The following is a 19,587-nucleotide window of genomic DNA, read 5'->3' as shown; positions in this document are numbered from 1 at the left end:
GTAAATATGTGTTCACCTAAAGCATCCTGATACTGTTTTATTTTAGGGCATATGGGTCCTGCCAGAAATGAAAAAATAAGACAGGCCCATTTCCCCTCACATTGTTATATAATTTCCCTCTTCTACATCTTCTTTTCTTCCTTTCTTTTCTTCCTTTCTCTTATCACCTGCTGAAATTTTCCCAATTCATCACTTTCGGTGTTTAGCATAGGACCTTTTTTCTTTCAGTTGAAATACACCCATTCCTTCTTCTTGATTTTTGTTAATTGCGTTCATTGTGCCCCTGCCTCCAAGAATGACACGAGGAGTGTTCAACTGTTTATCCATCTGGAGGGAAAGGCACTAAATGCTGATGAACATAGAAACAAGTGATCTCACACAAGTTGGAGTGATGTCTGTTTTCTAACTGACTACTTTATTTTTGCTGTTTCCATTAATATTGATCCTTTAGAAGATTCTTTACTGACACAGGTAATGTACTGCTGGTTGGTGACACTACATGCGTGTGTTCGCATCAGTGTATGCAAGTTATAATTTAGCATAGCGTAGACTTCCAAGAAAGTAGAGGGAAAAGGAAATTTTCACAAATTTAAGCATGCTTTGTGCTCTAAGGCTGAGAATTCTTTTCTCTGCTTTTGGTGAAACTGAGCTACCACTGATGGGTAGATTTCCCTTCAAAAAGTGTATTTCCCATTTATTTGCGCCAGAATTAAATAAATCTATTTTTTAACAATTTTAATATAACAATATAGCCTGAAAAAAAGAAAATACATGCATTTGTTTTTCCAACCTTGACCTTCCTAATTGATTTTGTACTAAGAACTGTACTCTTTCTTTTTTTTTTTTTTTTTTTTTTTAATTTCTTTTGAGGTGTAAGGGAAAAACATAAATGAGTCTTGGTGTATGCTTTCCATGGGCTAAATGAAGCGGGCTCTAAACTTTTATCTAGATCTGTGGAGCTTGGATATAAATTGAAAAGATCACAGCTATAGGGAAAAGACCTATACTGTAAAGGCCTTTCTGCATAGATTATGAACATCATAACTCAGTAATTCTTTTTTCAAAACTATAGTTATAATTGGACCCAATGGGGGTCTCTCTCTTTGATCAGATCACAGTAACTGTGACTTTACACTGGAAAATGTCACTACTGTGAAGGTTTATCACCTGTAGAGCCGGTCTTTTCTCTGATGCCATGTTCAGTTCTCATTAGCATTATTCAAAGTTTAGTTGTTAATTAGGTTGACACTTCAATTATAATCATCATCTACAAGAACAGTCGTGACTGCTTGCATAAAGAAACAAAAAGATATTCATTCTTGCATACATTTCTCAAAGAATGAAAGATGTTTTGCTGATGGTATGTGCTCATAATGTTCTGGTTAAAGAGTAAGTATATGTGTTACTTTGTGTAGCATTTAATGACATAAATATTGCTGCTACAGTTGTGTCAAAATACAAAGAGAGGCAGGAACTTGTATTCACAGCATAATTGAAGTTGGCTTATTTCTTCAGATATCCCTCATGGTTGTAATTAGGAAAATAAAACTATAATTGGGTGTTATTCCACATACCTTTAAAGAGTACTGCAACAATTCCAGATTGATAGAATATTTTTTTCTGTAATTTTTCCAAGTAATGGCCATCTACACTAAGAAAAGATAGATCTTCTTAAGAAAAAGAAAAAAAAAAAAAAAGTCAAGCACAAAAATAAATATGATTTTTTTCTTTTTCTTCCTTTTTTTTTAAAGCTACAAGTGCACTGTCAGAGTTATCTTTTTTTTTTTTTCCCCCCCTTTCACGCGTTTTATTTTCAAGAACAATTCAAAAGGCAATATACCACTGAATTTCTGCAAACCTTTCCCATTGTTAGATGCTGGTAGCATCTACTCCTACGGTGCATGAGAAATGATGTAAGGTAGTAATTTGATATTTTAAAATAAAACAACTCAATAACTGAATTGCAAGTGAGCATTGGGAGTCCTTAAAAACAAACCTTTGAAATATAAATTAAGGAAAACCTCACAGTCTTTATTCAAAATGAGAAGACAAGATTTATGATTGAAAAAGATCTGCAGAAAAGTGGCTCACATGCAGTTTACTGTAAAATAATTAAGCTTATTTATGTCAAGAGGCCTTGGGAAAAAAGAGAGCATAACCAATTTGCATTAGCACTCTACCATCATCCCCTGCCTTCATTTCAATTAACAGACCAGCAGGTGCTCTTTGCAGTTAAAAAGATAAGCTATCAAGGAAGAGGATGAATTTTTGGCTGACCTGTAGACACCATGGTTTGCCTGCTGATTGGGTTCATACCTCACTGTACCAATTTCTGAGGTGTTAATTTAACTGCTCTTCTCTGTCATGCAGGTCTCGGCCTTGAAAAATAAACTGAAAAAGCAGTCTACAGCTACGGGTGACGGAGTAGCCAAGGCATTTCTTCGGGCACAGGCATCACTGTTTGGATCCTACAGAGATGCACTGAGATACAAACCAGTAAGACAACTTTTTTTATTCCATTGATTTAGAAGAGAACAAGCTCATTCTTTTGCAAAGGAAATGGTGAAATATTATCCCAATCTGGAACATTTCAAACCAACTGTTTTAAGCCTTACTCTGAGCTCAAAATAAGTTGGCAATTCAGAGGACAATACTATTTCCTGATGGTGAATTGAACTGAAAAATGAATGCTTGTTCAGAGTCAACTTTATTCGTGTAACTTCTGTAACTTATTTAGTATGAAATTTGATTATACTAATGAAAGTGTTTACAGCTCACCTTTTTAATGTACTGAAGAACTGAAAATGCTGTGCCTTTCAGAGACTCAGTCATTTTTCACTCTACAGGTCCAGATACTTTGCTGTGTTTGAGTCCAGAAGTTCTTTATTGTCTAGCAGATGCCAGATATGAAGATTCAAACGTGTATCTCTGCATTTATACACTTACCTTGATTCCACTGAGAAGATAGTACGAAGGAAAACTCAGTTCATCCCATGAGTGCTTCAGAAATTGTATTTCTGAAGTTTTGATGGCTAACGTGTTTCAGGCTTTCATCCTTCTGGTATATGTAGGTGGCACATATTGAGCCTTTCTGATGATAAAATTGTTTATCAGGAACAACATGTGGATTAATTTCGAATTACTTTCCTGTGATATTTACAAACTCCATCCATCTGATAAAAGTGCATCAACAGTGACTGAATCAACGTCTCAGAACATGGCTTTTCTACTGTTGTTTGTTTGTTTTTTCTCAAGGCTGGACTAAGTTCAGAATGATTCAGACAAATACTGAGATTTGGCAGGTGAAAAATCATCGTTTTTAGGGCATTAAATAGGGTCTGCCTCCTACCCAAGAGGTTCTCTTTCACATAGTCTTTATTGCCATGCCTTACTGTCTACGCCACTAATAAGTTTTAGGCAACTATTGGGATTAAAAAGTGACCCATGTGAAAGCGTTTAAGGGTTTAGTGTAAGTATTTCTGTTTGACAGACATTATATTTTTCTTTTCATATGAAAACTCAGTTTGCGTATGATACTTAAATTATTCTACCTGTTTTCAGAACTGCTGAAGAACAGCACGGTGTGAATTACATGAAAATAAATGTTTTCTACAAAACAGACACAGTTTATTCCATATTGGCACTACTTAGCATTGCGCAGGAAGGGGTAATCTAATTTGTCCCTTAGTCCAAAGATTAAGACATTGGTCACTGTCAGCTTATGTTACAAGCAATTGCATCAAAAATTGTCTTAAACTACAGTCAATATATCCAAGCAAAATGATGTCAGTGTGGCTGATGTTTTTACCTTAGTTCTGATCATAAACAGGATGGACTCAGTCCTTTATGGTGAGTTTGTTGAATGGAACGTGAGTTCTTCAGCATTCTGATTAGCATCTCCATTGAATTCTGCTTTCCATTTTGTTTTAATTTGCCTCTTGCTGTACCTGAGATGTCTGTATTTGCGTTGTATTGGAAGTAGTGCATCATACATCACTTCTTTTGGCACGCATGTCTAAATGACCTGTACTATCTTTGTTTCTGCATCTTTTTTTTTGAGAATTAATTAATTTTTTTTTAGCTCAACAACTCCATATAATAGAAGATATTTATGAAATTCTTGCGGCCTGTTTATTTTTTTTAATATTTGTATGCTGGCAAGTGTCAGCATATCTTAGATTGGCATCAACTTGTCCAAAGACCATGTGTATATATATTTAAAAAATTTAAAAAAAAAATAAAATAAAATTGGGCTATGTTCACACTGTACTAACTAATATAGTTTTTTATGGAATGTTTGCGATAGGAAAACTTACTAAGAGCTGAACTTGCTCCAGACTAGTAGAGACTAAAAGGAGCTGTTCTGTGATAGTTCAGCTCATTTTACATGAGCCTTTTGAACTAAGTTTAGTGCCTTGTAAATTAGAAGGTTCAAGAAATCCAGTCTCATTTGACTGTATTGGGAGCATTTGTCATGAGACTCAGGACATGTGAATTGTTATTGCAAAGAAAATATTTGTCTTGGAGTCTGTCGTGCTAGATCTAATGAAGAAAATCTAACTCAGAGAGTTTATTTATACTCTTTTAGGGCACAAGTAATATTCTCACCAAAACTTTGTGAGGGATATACTCAAAATATTTTCTAGATAATTTTGAAATACTTTTGCTGTAAATAAGCTTGTTGTATTTTCAGAATAAAGAAATGGGAGGCTTTAGGATACCATTTTTTAGGATCATAAGCATCCTAATGAAAAGTAAAATAATGTTTGGATGGTTATCACTTGCCTATAAGTTTAAAAGTATGTTCAAGTGAACTACTTTATTTGCAGCAGGGTGCTCTGTATGATTTTAACTTGAAACATGAAACAACTGTCATTAATATTCACTTTGAGTAAAGAACAGCTTTGATAGTGTCTGTACTCATCCAACACTTCTCTTCATTCCAAACGCTGTTCATCACACTGAACACTCATTCTGTGCAACTGTTTGTTTTCAGCATAGGACAGATTCTACTTGGTGTAGCAATATGTCTTGAACAAACGTCTAGCAATTATTGAAAATAATGTGATTGGTGAAAGGGAAAACGGGAAGCTTCAGGGGTCTTGAAAGGAGTTCATGGGACTCCAAAAGACCATATGGAAAATTTGTCTACTTGAATACTGGCAGGAAACATGACGTGCAATGGATATAGGTGATAATATTTTTTTTTGTGTCTGTAATAAATGATAAGAAAAATATCAATCCAGTAAAGTTTTCAAGTAAAGCAGAAATATGTTTTGTGTGATTTAATTGTGACACTGAATTAAAAAAAGATAAATCAGTCAAATCTAACTGCCAAAATTATTTTTTATAATATGTTGTGATTTACTTTAGCAACCATTGCATAATAGGAGTGGATCTGTAGAGCAAGTCAGTACAGCTGGTGATAAGGACCTGGTATCCACAGAGTGTGCATGTCTAGCTTTATGTGATTCTTTATTATTATTCATATTATTTATTTTAGCGTTGACTACTAAATGTCTACAATAGCTGAAGACCATTTTCTGATTTACCTTAATTCTGAGGGAATCCACTTCATGGGTGGTTGTTGAGGATTGTCTGAAAATATTGCTTTTATTACCGGTTTTAACATCCCATCACGATTCCAAGATTTTGATAAGGAAGAGAAAAAGAAAATAAAACAGATTTTTATCTTTATTGGCTTCAATAAAGATTCTTCTTCTACAAAGATTACAATTCTACTGTTTGTTTCACTTTATCAATCAGTGCATGTGCAATATTGTATTCCTTTCCAGCTATTTTACTTCACATATTCTTCCTAGGTATTTTTCAGACAGCCTTGCAGGTGTAAACCACACCAATCAAACATTTTAGCAATTTTAGCAATGGTGTGGTGGCCAGGGAAAATGAACTTTACACATGAACTTATGCAAACTTTGTAGATAATAAGCAAAGACTAGATTTTTTTTTTCTCCATTAAATATATGCAATATAGTCAAAAATAACAAAACAGTGAGTGGTGTAAAAAAAAAAAAAATCTTTAAAAGGCAGTATTTCACTGACTGTATCTAGAAAGAAAAAGGTAGGTGAGATTTTGGGGTTAGAAGAGGAAAAATAATAATGAATAATAAAAGAGAACTTTTATCATTGGGAAAAGGAGAAACCGGCTTTCCGGCTTTGCTTAAACTAGCAAACATCAGGAAGAATTATAGGTATGATTTAAACAAGAAAAATGTAGTCCATCATGACAAGACAAATACATTTCAAATGTATTTCAAAGAAACAAATCTTCTTGGAGATGTGCCTGTTTGAAAACTAGGGGTTATAAACAACAATGTTATTTTCTGCTTTTGAAGAATTGGCTTTTCTTCAAGAATTATCCAACAAAAGATAGTCGTTCAAGAAAATCCTCTCCAGTTTTAGGGGAAAAAATCATCAAAGCTATTAATGTTAAACCAAAAGAAATAAACTCAGCATATCTTTGTTTTAAGTTATGATGATTATAACATCATTCATCAGAAATTGGGAAAAGAAGAGCAAAGGCTAATGGCATGATTTGGAATTCTTGCCAGCAGGAGCTCATAGTCTGATTGGCATTCTAAGGGGATGGGATAGCCTCCGTATTGGAGATAGCACAGCCTGTCAGACCTTGCTTTATTTGAATGCTTTTTCAAGTGCTTTAGCCTGCATTTTTTTAAGTACACTTTAAGTAGTTATATTAACTTCCAAACAGACCCAGGTATTTTATTTACAATGATAGAAATTAGAATAATGCAATTAAGTATTATGATAGGGGAACTAAAGGATATTTTAAGATTCAGAGTGCTCCTGAATGCGTGAGAATGCTTAAGCAATAGTTGCTTGTATTCGAATTTCAAAATGAAATCTTCTTTTGAGGACACAACTACCTTGAGAAATGGGCATTGATTTGTTTGCCTTTTCCCCAAGTTAGGCATAAAAATTACAGTAGAGAAATGGAGAGTAGTAAAATGTCAGAATGTAGCTTGTGTTTAAATACCGAACCATCCTGTGTTAAACCTGTTATGTCTCTTCATTGTCTCTTCTCTAAGAACCTTTTTTTTGTGTTAAAAGCCATACTGTTGTAGTGGTTCTTTATTGAACATAGATGTTAATAGCAGTGTTAGAAAGGCCTAATTGTAATTTCAAGAAATACCAGCTCTTTTGAATCTTTGATGGCAAGAAATGGGCAAATCTTGCAGTAATTTGTTTGTAATTTTAAATGGTACCTTCATGAGTAGAACATATAGTTAAGTCATACTCAGTTATTTTCTGGATGGTTAACTATCAGGCCAACAACTGAAATTTCATCTTTTTACTTCTTTGATTTTAAACAAAGGAATTTTCATATGACAGTCAGAATGATGTTTAAAAATGGACTTTTTTGATAAACGATACAACGCTGAGGAATATTTACTTACCTTATATACTCATTTTATATTAAGCAAGAGTTGACATGTGTATATATTATAGCAATAATATAAACAGTGTAAGAGTCACCTTGTTCTAAAAAGATATGAACGTTTCCTCAAACAGTTGAAATGCGAGTACATCTTGCTAAACATACCTTCTAATCTACACTAACTTTCCTTTTAAAACCCTTGCACAGTTTTAGATCACTACTTTCCCATTCCGTTGTGGTCAGCATAAGTAGCTTTCTTAAACTGCAAATGTAGCTTGGAGTGAAAAATGCCTGCTGTGTGTGGCAAGCTATGAAAGGGGAAGAAAATTCTATAGCAACTGTTGTTAAAAGGACACATATCTTGTTTGGGCATAGGCTGTTTGGTCTGTTTGGTCTGAGTATTAGCTGTCTACTTTTCAGTATGGAGTCCCTACTGGGTTTTGATCGAACTGGTTTTGAAAGTACATTGTAGATCAATACGGAAGGGGCCATTTGATGCTGAAGTAGTTAAATATCAGTGGTGCATTCTTACAAAACTCAGAGTTTCTAACGGTACCCAGCTGTATTTGCAGAAACATGAATGCTACATGCTTCGTGTCAAAAAACTTCTGGAGCTTTTTTGTTTATATTAGATTAATAGCTTCATTTTTAAATAGCAATCCTAAACCTCTCAGGATTAGAGTAACAATCTTGAAGATTTGGCAAATCTTTATTAGGAAAACAATGTATTTATTCAGAGTATGAAACAAATGAAAGAAATAAGTGTTAACAGTTTGATATAACAATTTGATATTTAATGTGATTTCAATAAAGTTTCAGCAGATAATCTAAAACTGAAATCTGAAATTTCTACAGGTTTCAAGAGATTTTTTTTCCCTTTAAAGTGATGAACTGGTAGGAGCTTTGTACCTATCAAATCAAGTTTTTAAAGCAACCTTACTATCAGTAGATTGCAATAATTGGATTGCTTTTGGATCTGAACCAAATTAGATCTAAATACATTTTCAGCCTTGGCTATTCTTTTTCTGAACCTTATTGATGAGGCAATAAATGCACCAATGCATGAGTGCTTACTAAATATCTGATGTATCCACTGATAAAGAGAAATATTTAGGAAACTAGCACAGCTATACATTAAAAATGTGTGCTGAACTGCCATTTCCTGGTGTTCTGCTACATGGCTCAGGCTGGAGAGTTGCTGCCAAGGAGAACTCTCGCTGCTCTCTCTTCCTAGGCTGATATGAAGGCAAGAGCAGGATTGTTTTCTCTTTTACTGGGAGATAACCTCTCCTTTCTGTCTTTCCCACAACTTTGGGGAAAGTAGCAGTAAAGGCTTTGCTTACTCTTAATTTTTCTAAAGAGCATGCCTTGAAAATTAAATCCTTTTCTTTCTTTGGTTCTAAATTTAAGGTTTCATAATCTGTTGTGAGTCATCACCAAGTCAATTCTGCACTCCCACATAGCCTCTGTATTTTCATAAATCATTTGTTGTGTAAAGAAATAAATAAATAAGGATTCTTTTTCTAATTTGCTGCCTTGAAATTTTTTTGGAAGAACAACAGAACTGAGAAGAGAGTCTGCCCTCAGGAACACCATGTCTTGTACCACCATATCTCACTGGAGACTGTTTCATTTGTTTTGAAGCACTTTGAATTTGCTAAGTAGCTTGAGGTCATCTTCCTAAGACAAGAGTCTTCAGGAGCTCAAGAAAAGCTAATGCAAAGTGGGTCAGGAAGGCAGTGCTATTTAAAGTGCCACAAACAGTTCAAGCTCTTTGACAGATTCAGCATGTCCTGCACGTGTACAGTGTTCACCAGTTATCTCTGGGGAAGCAGTAGGTGGAGTAACTGGAATGCTCATCTTGGAGATGTGATGGAGATGCTGTATCGAGATGGTTTTGTGTATCATTTCATGCCAGGTACTCTGTGAAAGGGAAAGGATTGTGTTAAGTAAATTTGCTTAAATATTGCTTCTAACTCTTCCTGGGAGATTTTTTTTCTAAAATCAGTGTTTCCTTAAAGATGTCAGAACATAAAGTTAAAGGAAAGTTAAGCATGAACTTACATGCCTTTCTGAGTAGGATTGAACCTCTCTACAGCTTCTCAATACTTTCCATTTAAGTGCTGTGGTAAGATATCCAGAATTTGATTTCACCTATGGCAACATGCCCCTGCAAATTGAAAAAGAGGGAAGCTTTTCATAGGATTAGAATAGGATTTTAAAAGGACCCGAGGATGGTTTTACTGCTAGATTTCGTTGAATCATTCTTACATCATTTAAAAAGAAAATGCAAGGTATAAAAAAGCATTTGAAAGTGATTTAGAGCTACTCTGCCAAACTCACAAAGGTCACGTGCCGAGAATACCCTGTTGTATTCTAGAATCATGGAAGGTCCCAGGAAGGCAGGAAAATGTATGAAGTACCATGTGTGATTACAATTAACCAGGGTATGGGATGGAAAGCAGTGGTGGTCATGGGCATGAATACATTTGTCTTCAAAGTGGCTAACAGTTGGAGCCTGACAGAACTTCTATTTTATTGTCAGGAAGATCAATATAAGGAGGTGCCTTTGAACTCTTTTTTCTTTTGAGTGGCTGAGGTGTCTTAGTCCATCGTGGATATTTAGTTTTTTGGGTAGTAAATCATCATAGAGCCAGATTTAGGTACGTAACTTTGTTGGACTCCAATTTTTCATCTTACTAATCATTTCTGAACTGGTGTCTTCTTTGTTCTGTATACTTGGATGGGAGGCCTCTTGGATTTGTGATGAAATCAATTAATGCCTTTATCGCCACACAAATTTCTTAATGTATGTATTACTATTCATTTAAATCTAACAGCTTCAAATATTTATCACAAACTATTGAAAAGAGTAACAATTTGAGAGAATGCCTGTCAGTAACTTCCAGTGCTCTGTGCGCTCTGTGGATAGCAAATTATAAATCTAATTAAGGGATAACATAGGAGCCACTTCAACTGTTTCTAAAGAGTCTTTATTTTCAAATGGGTGCTGTTTACAGTTAATAAGATTTCAACAGATACTTCATTTTCAATGAGTACTTGTTTATTTTTTATTTTTTTTATTTTTATTTTATTTATTTTATTTATTTATGTTTATTTTTTATTTTTATTTTTTTATTAATTTTTTTTTTTTTTTTAGAGTGCTTGGTAAACTATGGACTATATGCTTTCCTTGTGTTGCGATCATGTTTTATTTTACGAAATGTTAATCTGGTCCATTTAGATTTTTTTCTGAAAGCCAATGCTTGCGACTTTTGTTATAGTGGAAATAATGTCAAAATAAATTTAAATTTATTGCAATATTTTCCTGTTAAATGAGAGTAATGACTGTTGAACTATTCGAAGCAAAGGACCTGCTATCCCTCAAACTTTGAACCACTTTTTTGAAATATTTAACGGAGAATAGTTTAGAGGTAATATGAGCCAACTATAAACCACTTGCCTTTTCCTTGCTACGTGTTTTTTGTAGACTAGCGTTAAAGTTTCATAAATAAAAGGTTCAACTGCAACATGTGTTCTGAGAGCTATTTAAAATGTATGAAGATTTCTTTGCTGTTGTCTATGTTGTTGTTTTTTTATTTTATGCATATTTAGTGAGATCTTAAATCAACATCTTTGTATACTGTAGTTAACATCCAATGTTTTCCATTTAAACTCTTTTAGGGAGAACCTATAACTTTCTGTGAGAATAGTTTTGTGAAGCATCGTTCCAGTACTACTAAACAGTTCCTGGAAACTGCTGTTAACCTTCAGCTGTTTAAACAGGTATGAGATGGTAAAAGACCCAAATTGAATTATTTGCTTTGGAAATGCATCCCTATTTAAATATATATCCCTTTCTGTCATCTTATCCTGGAGTTTCATAAAATAGAAGTGTTTGTGTACAGGAAGTCATCCTAGTTTTATTCTATTATTAAGATTTCGTTTATAGTTTAAAAACAAACAAACAAAAAAAAGAGCGGGAAAAAAAAAGGGGAAAATAACTCCAGGGTGCAGAACTGGGGCAGCACTTGTTCAGAGCCAGTCAGCAACTCATGTAGGCAACAGAAATTGTGGATCTCCCAGCTTAACGGTGGAACTTCATTTTCAGCTTCTTCGGCTCATGACCAAAGATCTGAACTAAGTGCTCGCTTAAATTGGACTTGAGTAGCATTTTATTTAAAAACTGGATTCATACTGTAATTACGGCTTTCATTTCTAGGGTTTCTGAAGTAGGCATACAGAGATTGTTGCCAACCCAAGTCATAGGGGCAGAACAATATTGTAGGAAGCATACTGTAACTGATTAAGGAAAACCTGAGACTCAAAGTAGTTATTTTCCTGCAAATGCCTGGAATGATTGAGGCATGAGAATTCATTTTGAAGTAATCTAATGGACCCCTGTGAAGGTAGATTACCATAATAGATAAGAGAAATTCATTATATGTAGGATTTCCTGATTTTTCACAGAAATACTTGTTGCTAATCAGTAGTTAATGTCTGTAGTAAAGATTTATGTAGGGATGATAGGTCTTCAGTCGTAGGGAAAAGGTTTAACTTCACTGAAAGTATGGGCTTGTCGGTTTGGCTCTGAAATTACTCATTATGTTTTAATATGCTCAAGTAAAAATAATCAGTTGATTGTTTACAGCTAGTTTTTAATTTTATTCACACTAAAGGAAATAATATATTACAAAGGATTAGGAAATAGTAACAATTTTGATGATGTGTGTGGTTTAATAGTAAACATTTTTTTTCTTTCTCTTTGTTGCGATTGTTACTCCCACTTCAGCTAATCCTCAGCCCAGCTGCATCTTTTATAGCTTTTCCCACTGAAAATGAGCTGTTTTAAAGGTTCTTTTCAACAGAATAAACTGTTTCTATTATGTTCCTGAAAATGCCTAATTGTTAAGCAGTAAATAATATTTTAGAAGCAGAAAATGGGTGTGTAAAATATGTTTGGGTGCTTTTTGTGTTGACTGACAAGTAAGCTTAACTCGTCATTTGTTGCTGTGGGTTCTTTTTATTGTTGTTTTTGTTCGTTTGTTTTTGGGGGGGGTATTTTTTTTTTTTTAAATCTTCTCTCTCCCCTCCACCTCTATTCTTCTTGGAAGTTCATCAAATTACCAGGAAATCACGTTAGGATCATTTCCAGCTTCCTTTGTTTTTCGAGGAGTTGTACTGTTACTTGCTTCTGCTGTATTTCTGTCTTCAAGCATAAGGAATTAATAGTAGCATGTGTCAAATAGTTCGAGTGTCCAGGGAAACTATTAATTCATTCCTAGAATTAGCATGAATACTAATGTTAGAATACTTTGTTAAACAATATAATTGTATGAATAATATACTTTGAGCTGCTATTGTTTGGAAATTCTTTGCTCCACTAAGTTCTTGTTCTTAGTAACTGTTGATTCACTTGGAATTTTTACTGCTCCCTACATTTATGTATATGTATGCGTTTGACTGACATATAGCATCCTCTGTCTTCCCTCTTTAGCAGTATGAAACCTTCACAGTTTCATACAGTCTGTCCTTTACTTTTAGAATTCAAAAACATTTAAGGAGTCTGAAGTTCTCTTTAGTCCTATAAAACCCAAGAGTAGCATCAGAGTTAGCATTTTTCATTAAAAGTGGTAGTCAGGAACAGTGTCTTTGGATCTGTAAGAGAATGCATTACTTGAGCTGATTTTCCAGGGACTATGGCTTTAAAAACGAGAGAAGAATGTGATATAAGGCATGCATGGTTCCAAATGCTATTTTTTTCATTTAGTAATTTAAATGCAACTCATAATAGTAAATGACTCAAAAGTATTGATTGCTGATACAGTTAGTAATGTTATCACTTCCTTTAAATAATTTCAGGGGTTGGTGTTTGCTTTTTTTTTTTTGTTTATTTGAATAGATCTATTTTTCAATATTTGCATTTAATACTCAATTGAGCTAATCTTCTAAAAACTAAAATTCAGCCAGTGTCTCAGCCTGCTGTTGATAGAGTTTTACCAAATGTTGAGTATGTCCATAAATCTTTTGCTAGTCCATGGTATGGAATGAACTCATAACTTTCCCCAAAGAGATAACGCCTTACAGTTCAAAGTATGGCTGTTTTTTCTTTTTCTTTTTTTTTCTCAGCAGTAGCTAAAGATGTTCTTATCTCTCTTCTCACTGTGAAATAATCCAGTGATCCCAAAGAGGTATGACCATGAACCCAACCTGTTTGGAAAAACGCCAACTTGGAGTGAAATGAAAAAACAAGCAGTTGAGACAGAAGAGAAAAAGGACTGCTTATCTTTGTGCTTGTCTCATTATTGCTGCTGGAATTTTTCTATTCTTAGAATGTAATTTGTTTCATGAAGATATTGACAAGCATTAGATTGTCATTGACATTGTTTGGATAATCTGTAGTAATATATGACATAACCAAACAATTAATTTTGGTCAGTTCCTATGTACCATTTAGTAACAGTGAATAACTCATATTTCTTGTTAGGAGGCGAACTGTGTGTAATTAGGAAAGTGCTTTCTCCCTTTATCTCTCAGTTTTGAGTTAGCCTTTTCAAAATAAATAAGGAGGGGCTGTTCCTGAAAGGAATTTTGAACCTTTAAAAATATTCTTTGAAGCTTGTTAATTCCTGAAAACAATGTATTCATTTCTTCTGAGAGGTTTAATCATTAGTTATCTTCTTTTGACTCTTTCTGACCTGTCTGAATCATTTCATTCTTTATATATCCATAGAGATAGATTCAAATTCACATACTCATGCAACTGCAACCTGTACATAGGGATGATTATTGCAATATGTACCTGTAGTTGCAACTAAATAGGTGTTACTTGTGTTAGAGCTTAAAAATCCCATGGTGTCAGTCTGAATTGTGCTCAGTCAGATGGAGAGTCTGCCTTGGCATCATGCCCCACTTCATTTTTGCACTTGAGTGAAACGTCCTTCAAGTTAGTTTGTACACTGCTGATCAAATCCGTGCTGCTATGCCACCATTTCTGAAAACAAGCCACAGTGATTCTCTTCTCTTTCAGTACAGGCAGTTTTCTATGATGTCCCCACACTTACTGTCCTCATAAGATTACTTCCCGTAAAACATATCCATTGGATTTTTAGTGGGGCTTGATTAGACACTGTAGATTATCATTTCTTTGAAGTTCACGTGGTGAAATGTGTCCAGCTGTTTGTTCCGTGTACTTCAACTAGCTTTACTTTGGACCCACTGATGTGCAAAGCTGAAAGGGAGGTTTGTTTATCATTTTCTGTTTATGATAAGGGGTAACCTTAGGACTTCCAACATAAATCAAGGAATTCTTGTCTGTCTTTAATTGATTATGATAATACAGAGTTATCATAAACATATGCTAAAACTTTTTAATGCCATTAGGAAAGCAAGAAGAGCTTGAAAGCAATTGAAAGTAACTCTGAACAAACTGTTATAAGATCACTGGCTATAAAATTTTACAAATTGTTTTGTTTTATTTTTTTAAAAATTGTACAATGTAAATTGTACATGTAATTTACTCAATATAAATAAAAGTAGCAGAAATTCAAAGGAGGTAAGTGATATTGATATTTTTTACAGTATTTTGACATTTCTGCTGTTCTTGGTTGAAAAATCCATATAAAATTATGTATTATCCATAGGCCATATGTTATCTTGAAGATAGAAATTCCATCATAACATACATACATACCATTATAGCATTGTAAAGAAATATAAGGACCAACCAAGTGTGATTTTTTTGTTTTTTTTTGTTTTAGTTTATTGATGGTCGACTATCAAAATTAAATGCAGGAAGGGGATTCTCTGATGTCTTTGAAGAAGAAATCACAACAGGAGGATTTTGTGGAGGTACAGAATTAAAGCGTTTTACTTGATGCTTTTTCTCTGAGAGCTGTTTAACATGATGCCCTTATACATTTTAGAAGTCATTAATGTTTGTACTGTTTCAACATTTCCATTCATTCCTGAAAGGTTTTAGCCTTCAATGAATGACTGCTGGGACGAATAATAGTATGCATCTAGTTGTGTCAATATAACAAAAGAGGATATTTTGTTTTAATCCAGTAAAACAATACTCAGGTTTTAAGATGTGATCAAATGTGTCACTATGTCAGTTGCATTTTGTCTGCACGTTTATACTACCTGTTAAATTCTGTGCTAACTTCTTAAAAACAATCTTCATCTTTGTGTTGCTGATTGTGTTCTGGATAGTTAGGTTTTAAAAAAACTTACCCAACTTTTTCACATCTGATTATTTCTGCAGTGCAAAAAGCAGTGGTTTTTGTTTAGATAAGTCAATTATCTCTACCAAATGTACTACTGAAGAAAAAGAAATTGAACCTTGATATTGAACAACTGTATATCATCTGAGAAGAAATATAGAAATACTTGCCTTCTTCATTAAAAAAGTATTTTTCATGGTGATGTTTCCAACGGTTGTGTTCACTGACAGTTATTTTAACGCTTTTCACATTCATCAGCTTACAAAGTTAACCAATATAGAAGATTGTGTGCTGAATCAATTTCTGATTATTGCAGGATTATTGCATGGCTCCCTGTTAGACATTTATATACCCTATCTGCTGTATTTCTTTTTGAGGCACTATATCTGCTTTCAAAATATTGGATCACAACGTGCATGACAGCATGAGCACTATCTTATGAAAGCAAGGTAGAAGCTTCCTTGATAAATGGAGGCTCTACCAAATCCATTGAGTTGCAGATGGTAGCGACAGATGGGCTTTCTTTGCAGGACCACTCTTACAGGGGCATGTTCCCAGGGCAGAGAGCATGAGATGGTGTATTAGTTCAGAGCCAGCCTCACCTTCTGCAAAATGCCCTCATTACACTCAGAGTACGTGTCCTTTAAAAGGTTTTCACTGCCTTCTCCCTCCCTCTGAGTCTTGTGCTGTATGGTCTAGCACGGTTGGTTTTTTTTTCCATGATTAAAGTGTGATTAAGTTAAACAGAGATTTGCTTCCTTTCTGTCAATGCAGCATAGCTTATGCTACTATATATACAAATTTTAGCCATTGAGCATCTGTTAGTAAGATAGGTAATGTCAGTATTTAGTCTATTTGCTCACTGCAGTTAAGTGTCAAGAGTCCTCAATAAAACTCCATTAGCAGAGAGAAAGTTTGATTTTTGGCCATGTACTGCAGCTTGTGAACCACGTCTCATCTGGGCAGGAGTGTTCGGCCTCAGGAGCCCTTCTCACTTGGATTGCACTGTGTGGTGGTGACTTTTCAAGTCTCTTGAGCTGTATATTGCCAGGTTGTGGACAAATTGCTTAGGGCATATATTCAGTATTTACATAACTGCTGTCTCATTATCATTATGAAGTGCAGGGCTAACAATATGTATGCAATTGAAGGTGACATTTTTGACGCTAATGGCGTAGAACTATGATCTTTTCACAGGGTTGAATCCCATGCATCTTATCAAATGGTCCAAAGTTTTAAACATACAAACAAACAAAAAAAAAATCAAAACAAAAAAACCACCAGAAAAACAAATCAACCAACCACCACTAACACCAACAAAAAAGACCCATAGATGACACCCAGTCTTCAGGAAATTAATAGAACTTTAGAGAGCTATAAGCTGTCAGAAGGAGAGTTGAATGCATTTTAGAGAAAGTGTAATTTTAAAATTGCACATTCGAATGGAAAAGTTTTTTTTTTCAGTTTTCATTTTCCCACATATGCCACCATAACTAAATCAATAGAGAAAATTATACCGGAAATTGGAAAATATTTTTATAAATAATTTGTTTCTGTATGCTGATCAAATTTTATTGCCCTAAATGTGAAAAGACACTCAATAGCCATCTTTTTTTACGCTCACATCTTCTCATTCTCATATTGCATGCTTTTTCACACTACCTTCCCTGGTAGTTCCAGGGAGCCAAACTGAAGAAGTAAAAACTTAGTAGTATTTGCTTTTGGTTTCTCTTTGACATTCTTAATGGAGTTTAGATCATAATAATCATCGATTTCTCTCATTTCTAAGCCCGTTTTGCTTTCACTCATGCTATCCTTCCTGAGAGTCTCTCTGTGTCAAAATGGCTTATGAGGATTTTAGTGTCATGGGTGAAAGTTGTACTGCTTGGTACAACTGCACACAGTTCAGTTTCTCCACCTCACTTGGCAAAGGAACTTGGGAATACCTCTTATTCAGTTAGTTCTCAGTCACATTTTAGGAACTGAGTGTGATTTGGTTTTCCATTAGCTCATGCAATAAATCTACCAAGGCTTTACGTTATTAATTTATTGCAAAGCTAAAGTTTTGTGATGTCATTTTAGAAGTCTGTATCATCACAGATATATCAATATGCTCCTTGAGAAACTGCCAGTCTCCAAAATTTCATCATGTCAACACGAATGTCTTGGTTGCAGTAACTCACAGTACCAGAGTATTCAAGTGATTCATCTCTAAAACTCACACAGAGTGGGGATAGGTGTTCAGCGGAAGCATGTTTTGGAAATAGTATTCATTTCTTCAACAAGAGCTTGATAGAATTTAACCCTGCGCTTGGTGGCATGGTAGCTCTACATAAACCAATAGCTATCACTTGCCTTATAGTTATTCTTTTTTCCCCTGTAGAAAAAAAAGGTAGATACAGTTAGCATGTTGCAGTGATTTTTCCTATGCATAAGTACATGATAATGACATAATCTTCAGACTTTTCTCGAGTGCTTTTTTCGTTGGGTTGGAACCATCTGCATTTCATGTCATTGTCTTACTTGAAAGGTTACCCAGTGGGATCATTATTCTTGAACACAATTCATTTAGATATTCTTTCCTTCAATTTGGTGTTTTCTTTTCAGAATTTTTAACAGTATGTTATGCTTCTGTAGTTTTAATTTCTCTTTGCACTTCAATTGGAATTGAAAAAAACATTGTGAAAAGGTAGGAATTCACAAAGAAAACAGAAAACATTAAATAAGTTTTTTTTTTCCCCCTTACTATATACATATTCTTATCTGTAAGTTCTTTGTCTCTCTGGAAAGAACAAAATTAATGAGTAATCCTCTAAGAGAATTTTTAATGTGGACTTTGAAGGGGGCTGAAACATTTAAGATGTTGAATATATATTTGATTTTGTTTTTTTTCTTTTTTTTTATATTTTTATTTCAGGAAATTCGAGATCTTACCAGCAATGGATGTATACTGTGAAGGTACAAATATATTGTTGGTTAAGTAATTGATTTTTGGAAAAAAATAAAAATAAATAAAAATATGTATCCTTGACAGCTTTCTTTCTTCAAAACTTTGCCCTCTTCCTTATATGGATATAATAAAAAAGTTTGTTTGTTTGGAAAGAAAACATATAAATATAACATGTTTACTGTGGGAGTGAGACTCAGTACAGTTTGATATGAAGCTTCTCACTTCTAGTAAACAGCATATAGTTAATATGGGTTTGTGCAAATTGACTAACAGAAGATACTTGGTACAACCCTGTTATTCTGCAGGATTAGTCAAATATATTATTTTAGATAAATAGAATTCTTAGGTGATTAAACATGATAGTTATTTCAAGTTGAAGTATTTTGAAGTTACATAATTTAGGGTAGGAACGCAAGATAAATAGCTGTAACTTCTGAATTGATTTTGATATGGTAGCAGTGAATAAAGAATGACAATACATCATCCTGTTAGAATGCATTGATAAAAGCGTCAGCTCTGATAATGACGTACTGTAACCCTTGTGTGTCTGCAGACAGTAGGCTGTGGAAGGAACACAGCTGTGGCTGTTCTTGCCTCTTTAAGCTGTTAATTCTTTTCAGCACACTCAAATTTTCCTGTTGTCTTAACTTTTAACTTAGGTCATAAATGTTATTAACATACCATGTTTTGTTCGTTGCAGAAAGGCGGTGCACTGATCAACACAGCAATGACCAAAGCCACTCCGGCTGTGAAAACAGCATACAAAATTGTAAGATATCTATTTCAAATAAATTATATGTAAAAATGCCTTCTCTACCTATCATCTCTGATTCTTCCTGAATACTTAAAAACTTAAATGTTTTATAAATATATTGTAGAGAAACACTTCAGCCTGCCAAATACTTTCAGCTTCATTCATTTTCTCAGTGAGCACTGGCTTTTAGAATTGATTTGGTATCTCCCAGATAGGTTATACATAAAATCAGACATTT

General features: G+C 34.2%; 1 protein-coding gene across 1 annotated transcript in view; it reads left to right on the top strand.

Moving 5' to 3' along the window:
• Positions 1-19,587, top strand: part of DENND1B (DENN domain containing 1B) — a 144,322-nt gene that overhangs the window by 97,773 nt on the left and 26,962 nt on the right. The window contains exons 13-17 of the mRNA XM_042818985.1: positions 2,371-2,496; positions 11,105-11,206; positions 15,181-15,271; positions 18,563-18,603; positions 19,296-19,364. Of these exons, the coding sequence (XP_042674919.1) occupies positions 2,371-2,496; positions 11,105-11,206; positions 15,181-15,271; positions 18,563-18,603; positions 19,296-19,364 (429 nt within the window). The remainder of the gene's footprint in view (positions 1-2,370; positions 2,497-11,104; positions 11,207-15,180; positions 15,272-18,562; positions 18,604-19,295; positions 19,365-19,587) is intronic.

This window comes from Centrocercus urophasianus, unplaced genomic scaffold (genome assembly GCF_019232065.1).
Source record: "Centrocercus urophasianus isolate 14NV4802_14NV808 unplaced genomic scaffold, USGS_Curo_1.0 seq_18, whole genome shotgun sequence".
NCBI lineage: Eukaryota > Metazoa > Chordata > Aves > Galliformes > Phasianidae > Centrocercus > Centrocercus urophasianus.
Note: the sequence above shows the minus strand (reverse complement) of the source record. Positions and strands in the feature narration are given on the sequence as shown.